Below are 13,853 nucleotides of genomic sequence, written 5' to 3'. Positions count from 1 at the left end.
TTTTACATAGTAGCAGGCATGAGTCTGCTAGAAAAGAAACAGGGAAAAAGGAAACACTCTCAAAGGAGAAAGGGAGTGTGGGTCATCTCAGAGAGGAAAGAGACAGCAAGCTCCTTCTGCTCTCCTGTTTTACTGGGGAGTACCAGGGAAGTTTCCAGAGAGTACTTACTTCTCAGATGCACCTTTTGACTTGACTGACAGGACTGCATCAGACTCTCAGGTCCAACTGCCCATTGTTTTACCCCATGGTAAAGACCCAAGGTAACTCGGGTCAACTTGGCCCCCCATCACTTACCTCTCTAATTGGAACCTGTTCTTATAGATTTTATGGAAGGAGGGTTTGCTTTGAATTATCCTATCTCCCTGAGTTCTGGAATCTAGTCTGAATAATTGTCACAAAAGTCCCCTTTTCAGGTAACTTGCATTCTTCTTATTTGCAGGGAGAAAACTTTGGGCCTGTATCTCTCCTGCTATCAACAGGTTGTTTGCTGAGGAAGGTAGTATATACTGTTAAGCTAGGCTGGGCCAGAATGGTCTCAGGTAAACTGCTTTTTAGTTGTCAATGGACCTTTATTTTATTTATTTATTTATTTATTTATTTATTTATTTATTTATTTATATGCAGTGCTGAGGATCAAACCCAGGGCCTCACACATGCCAGGCAAGTGCACTACCACTGAGCCACAACCCCTGCCCGGTAAACTGCTTTTTAAAAGAAAACACCTGGGTATCAGCACAGTAGGCCTACTCTTTAGAATTATTGTCTTATCCTCATGTTACCACTCCTTATGTCTGTCTGCTATCTATCAGCAAGAGATTCCATTTCAAAACACCCAAACTAGAATGTAGGTTCATCACAGGTAATCCACTAAGAGATGGCAAAAACAATTCTTACCGTTTTGTACAGTCAAGCAAATACAACCTGTTATGTTCATGTTTTCAAGGTAATAACCAATCCTCCAGTAAGAGGACTAGATAGTGCATTCTAACTTTCTCTGGTAATTGGGGTGAACCTCTGGTAGCTAACTGACTTTATCCAGAGGAAAAATAAATTTCTGCTATCTCCATGACAAGAGTTTTGTAACTTGAAGCAAAATGCCCCGGAAGTTAGGCTCCTATCCTCTCTCAGAAACTGGGAGATAACAATACTCTCTCATGATATTTACATTTCAAAAAGACAGCTTGTAAGTACTAGAGAAAGGTAGTTCTAGTCATAAAACCTACAAAAGTTCTAGTCTTCAAAAGGATTTATACGAATTTCAAAGAGAGAGAGTACTTAATTATCAATTTTAATAAAGTAAATGCTCAAAGAAAATGGAGAGGGAGGAGGGGGCGGGGGTATGAAAGATGGTGGAATGAGACAGACATCATTACCCTATGAACATGTATGATTACACGAATGGTATGAATCTACATCGTGTACAACCATAGAAACGAAAAGTTGTACCCCATTTGTGTACAATGAATCAAAATGCAGTCTGTAAAAATTAAAAAAAGAAGAAAAAGAAAAAGGGGGGTTAGTAATTCATCTTCAACAGGAAAAATTGTCTCATTTTAAATTTGTATTTGTCCTTTCACTCCCCAAACATTACCAACACAACCAATTGTAAGCCAAGTCTGAATTTACTACTGGGGGCAGTAAGAGAATGCAATCTCCCAAAGATTTCGCGGAGGCTGGGAGCAGGAAGGCAAAGTCAGAATTTATGGAGAAGTGCAAGTTTGATTTAAGGTGGTTCTTCCATAGCAGAGTTTTGTTTAGAACTGGTGCAAACAGCAAGATTTGAGCTAAAGGACTCAAAGAATCTTAGGGCATAAATTGTGTTTTCCATTGAAGAATGGTTGGGTTCTCAGGGACATTCCGTTATTGAACAGTTAAACAGTTCACTTGTTTGCAGTTTCCCGGAAAAAAACAAACCAAGCAGTGCCGATGCTAAGGTGTGGTTCCCGGTCCCCAAGCGCCAGCGGTGGACAGTAGAGGCGCGAACATTACAAAGCAGAGATGTCTGCCCATCAGGAGTGCGCTTTGCGCCCTGCCTGGAAGCAGCTCCCCGCGGTATCCATCCAGGACCCTGCGCCCGGCAGAGCCCCTCATCGCCTCAGTGCGTTTTTGTCTCGCCCTGTGTCCACTGTCGACACAGGCAGTGTCGGCCTGTCCACTACCGCGATCCTAGGACGCCGCCTGGCATCGTAAACCTCCGCGCTTCTTAGTAGGAAACCAGTCACCGGCCACAGGCAGTACCCAGGCTGTGGGGCCCGGAAGCTGCAGGTGCCGCGGATACAGCGGCTGGGAATAGACAGGTAAGTGACAACGCACTGGAGACAGCTGACGTTCCGCGACTACCTCAGCCCTGGGCCCAGAGCATCTATGGTGCCTACAGCGAAAGCGCAGGTTTTGGCTCCCCGCGGGTGACGTCATCCTGTGCTGCCAGTTAGTCGCTCCGCCCCAGCATACGTCGGATCACGTAGATAGACCCGAACGGCCTCCGCAGCCAGACGTGCGTGCGCACTGCCTTTCCCCCTCCCGCTAGGAGGAGGGGCCTGTTGGGGGCGGGGAAGAGCCCCCACCACGGCCAATCAGCGGCTCCCGCGCCGGTGTGTGGGGGGTGCGCCCTGCCCAGCCCGGCCGGCTGTTCCTGCGGGCCTGGTCCTGCGCTTAGTGGCCGCGTTAGGGGTGCGGGTAGGGAGGTGAGTGTATCGCCTTCAGGGTCCCGGTTGGACCCTCGCCGTCTGCCGCCGCCTCTCGCCAGTCCGCGCCCCCGGCAGTCCGGAGGAGAGGCAGGCCTCGGGGATGCGGGAGCGGGGTAGGGCCGGCCTCGAGCTAAGGGACAGGCCGGATCCACGCGGCCCCGGATGCGTGCGTTGGAAGGGGCACGTCCGTCGGGGGAGGGGTTCGACTCTGGTTGCAGTGGTTTATTCTTCGTGTGGTCTTTTTGATAGACCCAAGGAGTTTGGGCCGCCAGGGGCACGAGGTGGCTGAGGTGGTCGCTCCGGCAGGGTGGGGGCGGGCGCGGTCAGAGCGTAGAGGGCGACCCCCGCTTTATGTCTGCGGACTTTATGTCTAGCTGGAGAACCACAGTTCTGTGGCTGCGGAAAGCAGGGTCTCCCGGGGCTGGGAGGTCCCTGTGGACCCGGGGGTCTGCTTGTCGGTGTTGATGCATATGCTCCTGCACTGGGAGGTGGCCAGAATGCCAATGAGTTGCAGTGGGACACAGTTGTCACTAGGCCGCAGATAGTCTATGGCCATGAATGGCCATACTCTCCATTATGCAGGTAAACTAGTAAATAGGGCTCAAAACTCACCTTGTCGATCCAGAAGTTGCTGCCAGTAAGGATGCCTGTAAGGACTCAGGTTCCCTTGTGGACCTTTTAACAGAATTTTAGGGAAATCAGGGCTGGTGACATGGGCATAGGCTAATAGAGCCATCTGCAGCCTTTTCTCCCCAGGCTGGCCTTGGGGTCACTGCCAGACCCTTTAACTTACTGGGTTCCCACTTCCAGCATGTCCTTTCCTTAGGGTTCCTCAGTTTGCTGTAGAGTCTCCTTCAGGCAACATTGCACAAACCTAGGTTTTACAGTTGTACACTCGGAGTGATCTTTTCCACGTTTGGGGGTCTGGTGGGCGTGAGGAGCAGTATCATTGGTGGGACAGAAGGATGGTGGGACTGGGTTTTCAGAGACAGTGACAAATCTCGCTCTAGACATGTTGAATCTGAGATGACATCTAGAATCTGGGTGAAGGGTTAGAAGGAAGGTGGGTACCTAGGAACCAAAGTAACATGGAGGAAGATTTAAGAGCAGAAGTTCAGGCTGAACCTTAAGGAGAAAGCACCTACTCAAGGAATCTGTGGAAAGAGTTAGAATTGGCAAAGCAGAAGAAATGAAGATGATGTGGGGTCTCATGGAGGCTTGGGATAGCATGAGGTGAAATTTTCATGTTGCTGCAGTGGAAAGATCTAGAAGGTAAAATCAGTTTGTTTTTTTTTTTTTTTTTTTTTTGCATTTGGTGAAGCTGAGGTGAAGGGCGTTTTGAACAGTTGTATTTGGGTCGAGAGTCCCACTGGGCTCAAGCTCAAGTCCCCACCAACTTGTCAGTTCCTCATCTGTGAAATGGGGATCATAGTAGTACCTTTGTACATGGAAGACAGACACCTAGCCAGCAAATTCCAGGCATAGCTGTAATGACTTGACATACTGCATTCAAAGATTCATAGTAACCTGTGAGCCTTCTACAGAGGAGGAAATTAAGCTTCAGAAAGGTTAAGTTACTTACTTAAGGTAATACAGCTTAAAAAGGTGTGGGACTGTGGGCTGGGGATATAGCTCAGTTGATAGAGTACTTGCCTTGCAAGTACAAGGCCCTGGGTTCAATCCCCAGCACCGCAAAAAAAAAAAAAAAAAAAAAGATGTGGAACTTACATTATTTCAGCAGAGTAATGATAATGCAAATTAACAGGTGTTTAGGGGTGTTGGAAGTGGGGAAGAAATTATAAACTACTTTTCCAGGAAGTTTTCCTCCTGGAAAGTAGTGCTTTATTTAGTTGTTTTCAGTGGCAGTGTTTGTCTAAGTTTTGCTCTTAGACAATGGCAGCCATGTGTTTCATTTTAGCTATCTGGTTTCCTGATCAATGAAGTACATATTATAGTTGCCATAAATTCTATTACAGCTTTGGGGTGTGTCTGAGCAAATTAGAAAATGACCTTGATAAGCAAATTACTGCTTCAGTGCATTTCACTAGTCATGACTTGAATTGTTTATCATTGTGGAAAATCTTGGTAGTACACTTTTCATGCAAATAGCTTACAAAAGTGCATTAGGAAGTTCACTTCAAAACACTAAGAAATGAAATGTGATTTGAATCTTTAAATGAGAGAAGCTAGGTTGTTAATCAGTGCATGTCCTCTAAAGAACTGAAATAATCCTCATAATTTCTAGTCCTTTTACCTCAGTGGTTGCTCATACATGAAATAATTCTTGCTTTTGTTTTCAAAGCTGTTTTTGGAAAGATGGAAAGTGGTGCAGTTCTGCTGGAATCCAAATCTTCGCCATTTAACCTTCTGCATGAAATGCATGAGCTTCGCCTTCTGGGTCACCTGTGTGACGTCACAGTCAGTGTGGAGTATCAGGGTGTCCGGAAAGACTTTGTGGCCCATAAAGCAGTGCTGGCAGCCACCAGCAAGTTTTTTAAGGAAATGTTCCTTAATGAGAAGAGTGAGGATGGTACCAGAACTAATGTCTACTTAAATGAAGTACAAGTTGTTGACTTTGCTTCATTTCTGGAGTTTGTCTATACTGCCAAGGTACAGGTGGAAGAAGATCGGGTACAGCGGATGCTGGAAATGGCTGAAAAGCTAAAATGTTTGGACCTTTCAGAAACTTGTTTCCAGTTAAAGAAACAAATGTTAGAGTCAGTCCTTTTGGAATTGCAGAATTTCTCTGAATCTCAGGAGGCAGAGGTGAGCAATGGCTCACAGGTAGGTGTTGCTCCAGGCTCTACAGCAAGTGCAGCCCTGGATGGTGCTCACTCCAATGGCCTTGTGGATTCCCCAGATTCCCCAGTGGAGAGAATCAGCAATGGCATGTCACCTGATATGCCACTGAGGAAGTCTAAGGAGAAACTAGACAAAAAGAAAGATGTGGCTAAGCCTCCCTACCCTAAAATCAGAAGAGCTAGTGGAAGGCTGGCTGGAAGAAAGGTATTTGTGGAAATTCCTAAAAAGAAGTATACAAGAAGACTCCGGGAGCAGCAAAAAAGTGCTGAGGATGAAGCTGAGAATTATACATTTTCCCAGGACCAAAGCCCAGACAGTGTGGAACCAGAGATGGAACCAGTTGCAGAAATCCAGGATGGCAGTACCAGTGTGGAGTTGGAGGAAGTGCCGCCAAAAGCAACTGGGGAGGAGGAGGAAGAGGAGGAAGAGGGGGAAGAGGGAGAGAAGAAGAAGAAGAGCAACTTTCAGTGTACTATCTGTGAGAAAGCATTTCTATATGAGAAGAGCTTCCTGAAGCACATCAAGCACCACCATGGTGTTGCCACTGAGGTGGTGTACCGCTGTGACACCTGCTGCCAGACCTTCGCCAACCGCTGCAACCTGAAGAGCCACCAGCGCCATGTGCATAGCAGTGAGCGCCACTTCCCGTGTGAGCTGTGTGGCAAGAAGTTCAAGCGCAAGAAGGATGTAAAGCGGCATGTGGTACAGGTGCACGAGGGCGGCGGTGAGAGGCACCGCTGTGTCCAGTGTGGCAAGGGCCTGAGCTCCAAGACCGCGCTGAGGCTCCATGAACGGACACACACGGGTGACAGGCCCTACAGCTGCACAGAGTGTGGTGCCAAGTTCTCACAGCCCTCAGCGCTCAAGACCCACATGAGGTAGGCAGCACCTGACCACTTGGCTGCCCAGGGCCAAGGCCTCTGACAGGGCTGGCTGGTTTGCAGGGGCTTAATCATTCTTGAAATGAGTTTTGAGAAACCAAGGTGGTTCTGGGATTTAGACCAGTGTGGCGGTCTCTGCATCGTTGATTTCTTAATCGGTTCCCTCTAAGAATGGAGAGACTGGTGTGAGAAAGTTTTGAATTCTCTTTGGAGGTAGAGAGGCTCAGAGAGATGGCTCCTCAACTCATAAGGCCCATGGGCCAGTGGAGATCCTCCACTGTCTGCCTTGACATGTCCAGGCACAGAATCCTGGACTCAGAGCAGAGCCACTCTACAGCTGCAGGGCACATTGACAGCCCCCACCTGGAAGTCTTACCTGGCATGTGATATTCACAGTCCCCTCCATCCTTGAAGAGTTGGGATAATCACCCTTTTGGACTTTCCCGGACACCTCATTTGGAACCTGGGTTCTGTGATCAGCTAGGTCCCATTAAAGAGCTCAGATGACCTCTTTAGAACACTTCTCTGATCTTATCTTTTAGTTCATAGGACTTGGAATATGTGCTGTATGGTTAAACTCCAGATTCAGGACAGACTGTGTTTTCTGTTTGTTTTTTGAACTTTTAGGTGGGTGGTGGTCAGTATTTAAATAAGTTTCCTTATAGTTATATATATATATTCAAAATCCAGGCAAGCAGTTAAATTTTCTAACCTGTTCTAGGTCTGATCTCAAACCTAGGCCAGTCTTCGGGGTGGTGGCATGACATTTATCATCTTTTAGTGTAAAATACTTGTTTAGGAAGTGCTCAGTAAAGTATGGTTGATTGCTTCATCATGCTGGTTGCAAAATTAAAATGCTCATGTATGCTCCTTAGAAAATGGAAATAGGTTGCTTCAGCAGTTTGAGAATAGCTCTCCTTTTGAGACTTGTCACGTCATTAGGAAATGATGGTAAAATTTCTGGTCATGTGGTACTTTGACAGCAATAGTTCTTAGATGCTTGTGACTGATTCTGAATGAGGAAGCTTTTACCAGTATTAGACGACACTCTTTAGTGTTCTAAAATATACACCAACGCATGGGCTCCCCATGCATGCACTTGCCTTATAGCATGACGTGGATGATGTTCAGTGATTCCACACTGGGATGTGAACTAAAATGGTTATGTGTCGATCTATTAGCCTTCCACAGAAATTGCATTTATTTTGGGATGGCAATATGGGCTCTCGACCTTTCCCTTAGGTTATTCTTATCAGGTTTCTTGGAGTAAACGATTTTTGCAGGATAGAGTGGAAATTTTATTGCAAAGTGAGCTTTGAAATACACCCTAAGTTACCATCTGAATGTTGTACTTTCAGAATTCATACAGGGGAAAAACCTTTTGTCTGTGATGAATGTGGTGCAAGATTCACTCAGAACCACATGCTGATTTATCATAAAAGGTGCCACACAGGTAAATACCCATGCTGTTGTGATTGAATGTCTTTCCTAGCTGTAGAAGGGAACTGCAATTGACTAGAAGTTGGCATCTACCAAAGTGGTCCAGGTTAAAGCCATGCTATAATTTTTTTATCTAGTAAGCAAAAAATAAATCAAAATACACTCATTGCCTGCAGTGTTTATGTGCTTGTGGCCATGGCCTCTATACCACCAGGCAATAAGATCTGGCATAAGGGTCTTAGGTGTCAAAGGTATGGAATAGTTCTTACTGGCATAGAAAATTCCATTTCCAGGAATCTGCATGAAGAAATTGCTTAACATATGAAAAAAAGCTATATACTATTAGTTTTCCTTTTGTTATTTTAATAACATAGAATTGGAAACACCCTGATTGTCCAAATTAATGTAAGGAAATGGTTCAACAAACTCTGGTAAATCCATTCCCTGGCTCATGACTTGACCATTCAGAACAGGGACTCTGAATGGCATTAAAAAAAACTACCAGGCTTGGTTGTTGAATTTTAGAATGCTCAATTAATAAGCTCACAGTCACTCCCAACTGTATTGAAAACCTGCACATAAATGAACAAAATAAATTGCAGTATGATAAATCGTTAAATTAAGGTAGTGGGATAGTCTCCTATTTTCCAAAATCTTTGTGATACAATTTTATTTTATGGGGGAGAAAGTTCAAATTGGCTTTATTCTGGTTCAACAGTGACCATGAGGTTCAGAATCTTGTAAACTACATAAATGGTTACAAAATCTAACTGTTGTGTACTGTAGTTACTCTACTAATCCAGTTCATTCTTTGCTTACATGTTTCACTTTCTAAGCACTGTCATACCGGCCTCAAATTCAGATGCAGGCAAGACAGAGATGAGGCATTTCATAATGTAAAATGAGTACAACTGGTGTCTAATGGAAGCTGGGTGGGGCAGTGTCAGGTCACATCAAAGGATTAAATTAGAATCAGTCATTTGATGAGATTATTCATGTATTAAGATTTTATTAAAGCCAGGGTTTTATTTGGATGTTTGTGAAATCAGGGGCATACCTGTAGATGAATCCAAGTTGTGAGAATAAAGAACTTAAACTATAGAAAGTGAGATGGTATTGAACATTTTCTTGTCCTATAGTCTACTCAGGTTGATTGCAGTTGTTACTCTAGAAGTTACATTTATAAATCCATATAGTTCTCCTTTTTTCAGAAAAAATAGTCCCTCTTAAAAGGAGAGGAACTTTTTCATCAGACTTATTCTGATAAGAAGTCCACAGAAGTGCTTCTTTGAGAACAATCCAAAAAGCCCTCCAAAGAGAAGTTGTGAAATTGTTTTCTTGCATGGAATGACATTTCTAAAATGTGAGCTGGCTGAATGGTAACTCTTGATCTAGTCTAGTGGAATGTTCCTTAGATTTCTAAGGGTATTTTATACTAACTTTCAGCAAATAGCAAGCATCTTCTGTGACTAGATGTTTTATAATGGTTATAATTAGAAAATATAACATGCTGCCCACCAAGGGGTTTGAGTGTGGACCTTCTGTTCCCATGCATTTTGGAATGCCTGTTATTGTTTTTAATTTTATTTTGTCTTTTCATATAGGTGAAAGGCCTTTTATGTGTGAAACATGTGGCAAGAGTTTTGCGTCTAAGGAGTACTTAAAACACCACAATAGAATCCATACTGGATCCAAACCCTTCAAATGTGAAGTATGTTTCAGGACTTTTGCCCAGCGGAATTCACTTTACCAGCATAATAAAGTCCATACAGGTATGGCTGCAGTGTCCCAGGGAAGGAAGTTAGTTTGGTTCAGCAAGAAAAACAGCCCAAAGGTTTTAGATTTACTAGAAAAGCTTTGGGAGAAAAATGGCCAAACTGTATGTCACAGTAGCATTTTTTTTTTTTTTTTTAAACAGTTTCTAGCTGGGTGTGGTGGCACATGCCTGTAATCCCAGCGATTCAGAAGGCTTAGGCAAGAGGATCACAAGTTTGAGGCCAGCCTCAGCAACTTAGCAAGACCTTGTTTCAAAAATAAAAAATAAAACGTAGTGGGTATGTGGCTCAGTGGTTAAGTACCCCTGGGTTCGATCCCCAGTACCCCTCCAAAAATTTTTTTTTTCTAATTTCTGGCTCTGAGAATCTGGAAAATGGGAAAACTTTTGTGGGCAAATGGGGGACAATCAAGTTCCTTTGCTGCATGGAGTTTTTAACTGGAAAGGGTAGACACCTTATCCATGAATGAATATTTCAATATGGATGTGCATATTTTAGTATTTTTAGATTGTAAGTAGGGATAATGATCTGTTATTGTATATACACAAGTATGCACACAAATTCAGTTATCAGGGGATTTGCAATTTTGTAGTCTTTACTGTGAAAAACAGGTGTCTTTTCTACAGATATACCACCTGCAGGAATGGATTGTGGTCTGTTTTTGGTGTTGGCATAAATTTGATATTATAAGGACAATCGATTGGTATGTCTCACAGTTGGCCCTGGAGTAACCCCCAACATTGCTTCCTATATGTGGAAGTGTTGAGGTTTTCCTGGAGTCTGCAGACAGATTTTCCTGGAGTGTATTCAGGATTAAATTCAGTAGGCTGAAGAGATGAGATCTCCCAATAGGTTTTTCTTTTCCTACCTCAGGGGAGCGGCCATATTGTTGTGACCAGTGCGGAAAGCAGTTCACCCAGCTCAACGCCCTCCAGCGCCACCATCGCATCCACACTGGAGAGAAGCCATTCATGTGTAATGCATGTGGACGGACATTTACTGACAAGTCCACTCTCCGGAGGCACACCACAGTAAGCGACAGAATGGCCTGTCTGATGGACATTGCTGGTCCTTAGATACATAACTCTGAACCAGCCAGAAATACCTGACATCATTTCCTAAGGGGGTTAGAGGAGGTAACAGCTCAGGTGTTCTCTGCAGTGAGTACAGAGTGAACAAAGTTCATGGCAAATATCCAGTAGTGACACTGGTGGTAGGCAGGTATTTCATTTAGTAAAGAGATTTCACTGCAAAAAAAAAACTAAGTTGGAGAAAGACCTATTTTTTAAAAAAGAGGCACTTGTTAACAGTGTATCTGTAAATTGGGATATGTACAGAGACTCATTAAGTGACTTTTGTGTTTGATTTGTAGATACACGATAAGAATACTCCATGGAAGTCTTTCCTTGTTATTGTAGATGGTTCACCCAAAAATGATGAAGAACACAAGATGGAACAGCCTGATGAAGAATATGCATCACCCAAACTTCCAGATAAATTGCTGTCTTTTGCAGAAAATGGCCATTTTCACAACCTGGCCACAGTCCAAGGTGGTGTGCCTACTGTGCCTGAGAACAGTTCTGCAGACATAGTCTGCAAAGTGGAGGACCCCGTGGTGTCCCAGGACTCTCTGCTTGCCACCACCATCAGTGAGCTTAGCGAGCTGACTCCACAGACAGATTCAGTACCCACACAGCTTCCCTCTTTGACCAATATGGAGTAGGAGCTTGAAGTTGTGTGCCAATAAGTCTTTGTGTGTGATAGCTACACTCTAGACAATGCCAGGGGCTAAGAAAAATAATTGAATGTGTGCAAAGATGCAGGCAAGAATGACCTCTGCAGATATTCCTAAACTTCCACTAACTTGCACGTCTTTATCACAGCAGTTTTAAAGCTTTCCCTTAAAAATCCTGATCTGCATGATCTCAGCTACACTTTGTCGACAAAGTTAACATAAGCTCACTTAATTCTGGTGTATACTGTATGCACTAATCATCCTAATGCTTGATTCTCTTGATGTTTAGATGACTGCTTGTCTTAATTGCAGAGTACAGAGCATTGACCCAGCTCATGAAATTGCTGTTAATGGTCTTCCCGGTCTTGCCCTGCCTTATACTTCCATGTGTGTTTACTTCTTTTGATTCTTTTGAGGTATTTTTCTACAAGCTGAAATAAAATTGGGGCCATGTATTTTCAGCTGTTTCTTCCTTGTTGAGTTGAAGCAAATCAGATCTGCTCTGGGGAGCCCTTGAATGGGACTGAAGAAATGTGTGATTGCATTCATTCCTCCTCAACACCCTATCTGTAGGCATGAAAAAAGGAATGACAAATTGAACACTTGCAAAACTTTGTATATCTGTACTCATAGCACATATAGAGGTAGGGAATTTGTCATAAAATCAACTTTTGAAATGAGATGTGGCTGTTCAGTTTCATTCTTAAAAACTGGATTAGGTTAAGAGCTATTCTACCAAAGAGTCTAGCCAAACTGTAGTATTTTTTGCAGAGTTGTGAAAAATGAAGAGGCTTTAGAAAGCACTTGAACATTGGGTAGTCATTTTATTCACAAATAGCAAAATGAGGTGATCGTGGCAAATCTTAGAATGCAGAATATTAGTATTTTTGCTAGGTTTTCCTCTATTTCTATAATTTCCAGAAACACAGACTTCCTCATTTCCACATCAGGAGGTTGAAATGATTGCCACAAATCTGCTTCCTTGGGAGCATGCAAGAATCTGGAAGGGACCAAAAGCCTTGGCACATTCATCTCTGATATGCCTTAATGAGCAGATCATACAGAACCAGTACTGTCTTAAATGTTCCTTCGGCTTTCTCATGCTGGATTTAATTATTCAGAAAAATTCAGTGAAAAGAGGATTCTGTTGTATTTACTACTCCTGACATTTGGTTCCAGGGCCTTGAGTGTGTGGTATGTGCTTGTGAAATGCTTTGATTCCACATGTAATCCTTGAACATTAATTTTAAGAGTGCTTTAAAGGAGCATTATTGTTTACTAGTTGCTTTCTCCCAGATGTTAATTTATTAAATTTTCCTATGAAAACACTTTGATTTTCTTAAGAGGAAGGTACCTTGTTCTTAAGCTCCATAATGAAGACAGAGCTGCAGTATGACAAATTGAGGGAAGCTTTTCTTCCTCCCTGCTCATTTTGTGTTAACATGTTTAAGTAATTAGTGAAGTCACTTCGAGGTGTTTCCAGGCCCTGTTTCACACCTGCTCTTGAAGGTCACAGGACTGAATTACTCCAAATTCAGTTATGACCACATCATCCTATCCTAGTTGTGTTTACAGAACCAAAAAACAGTGACTGTCATACAAACATTTTTAATCTTGGTGAAGAAGACTGAACCTGCTCAACCCATGTACTGTTTATGGAATAAAGTCATCTTGAGAAGGAATTTAAACAATAGTTTATTTTGTTACCTACTGGAAGAACTCTTGTCTTGAATTTGTTTCTTTTAGACGTTCTACATGAAATTGTTTAATGTGTTAATAAAAGTCTGCTTTGCTAAAGTAGTTCTGCAGTTCTAAACTTATTATACAACTTAGGGTCTATAGAAATAATATACTTAAGATTCTTAACTGAAACACATATAACTTGCTTAGTATGAATAATGAGATTTGAAATCTAAGAACTAATCTTCATCCACAGTAGTCTTTAGAATTGACAGTCTGGGGAGGAAATACTACTTGCTGCTCAGGCAAAATGAAAAATGTTCTACTAGGGAAGGTATAAGTACAAGGTTGCTCTTTGCCCAGTTCTTCAATATAAATCATAGTAGGTATCAGAGATGACTTTTAGATACATAATTTCTTTATCCCCAGGGCTGGGGTTGTGACTCAGTGGTAGAGCACTTGCCTAGCATGTGTGGGGCACTGGGTTCGATTCTCAGCGCTACATATGAATAAAGGTCCATCAACAACTAAAACATTTTTTAAAAAAAATTCTTTATCCCCTTCCTGGAAGGATAAGGATATGTGAGAACAGAGAAATCCATAAAACCTGCAGAAGACTTTGGGGGAGGGGGACATCTCCCTGTCTCACCTAATCTAAGTGTAGCCACACTGAGTACAAACGAGGCCACGTAGATAAGAATATGTCAGTCCCAAGCACATAATGAAGAGTGTCTGGATGGTGGTATCATGTATGCTGCTTCTAAAGGATGTCAATAAAAAGGTCATCAAGGTGCTGACCTGGTACCATTCCAACCATTTTGTGTGAAACATCAGCCCAAACTTCACAGGGCT

General features: G+C 43.1%; 1 protein-coding gene across 4 annotated transcripts; it reads left to right on the top strand.

Annotated features, from left to right (window-relative positions):
- Positions 1-1,291: 1,291 nt before the first annotated feature.
- On the top strand, positions 1,292-13,121 carry GZF1 (GDNF inducible zinc finger protein 1). 4 transcript variants are annotated; one of them, XM_079126849.1, is made up of 6 exons: positions 1,292-2,298; positions 4,991-6,368; positions 7,730-7,824; positions 9,416-9,583; positions 10,460-10,617; positions 10,959-13,121. In XM_079126849.1, exons 2-6 carry the CDS (start codon positions 5,005-5,007, stop codon positions 11,307-11,309), a joined length of 2,136 nt encoding a protein of 711 aa, XP_078982975.1. In that variant the 5' UTR covers positions 1,292-2,298; positions 4,991-5,004; the 3' UTR covers positions 11,310-13,121. The 4 variants fall into 4 exon arrangements, with proteins under 4 accessions (XP_078982975.1, XP_078982974.1, XP_078982973.1 ...); XM_079126848.1 differs by lacking the exon at positions 1,292-2,298 and adding an exon at positions 2,535-2,685; XM_079126847.1 differs by lacking the exon at positions 1,292-2,298 and adding an exon at positions 2,693-3,960.
- Positions 13,122-13,853: the final 732 nt, after the last annotated feature.

The sequence above is a fragment of the Sciurus vulgaris genome, assembly GCF_902686455.1.
Source record: "Sciurus vulgaris genome assembly, chromosome: 2".
Taxonomy (NCBI): Eukaryota; Metazoa; Chordata; class Mammalia; order Rodentia; family Sciuridae; genus Sciurus; species Sciurus vulgaris.
This window is presented reverse-complemented; position numbering and strand designations above follow the sequence as displayed.

Excerpts from the sequence above, each read along its gene's own strand:
- GZF1 (XM_079126847.1), top strand. The coding sequence starts at position 3,933 with ATGTTGCTGCAGTGGAAAGATCTAGAAG. Across the intron at positions 7,825-9,415 it reads TCATAAAAGGTGCCACACAG|GTGAAAGGCCTTTTATGTGT; the intron begins GTAAATACCCAT and ends CTTTTCATATAG. Across the intron at positions 10,618-10,958 it reads CTCTCCGGAGGCACACCACA|ATACACGATAAGAATACTCC; the intron begins GTAAGCGACAGA and ends TTTGATTTGTAG.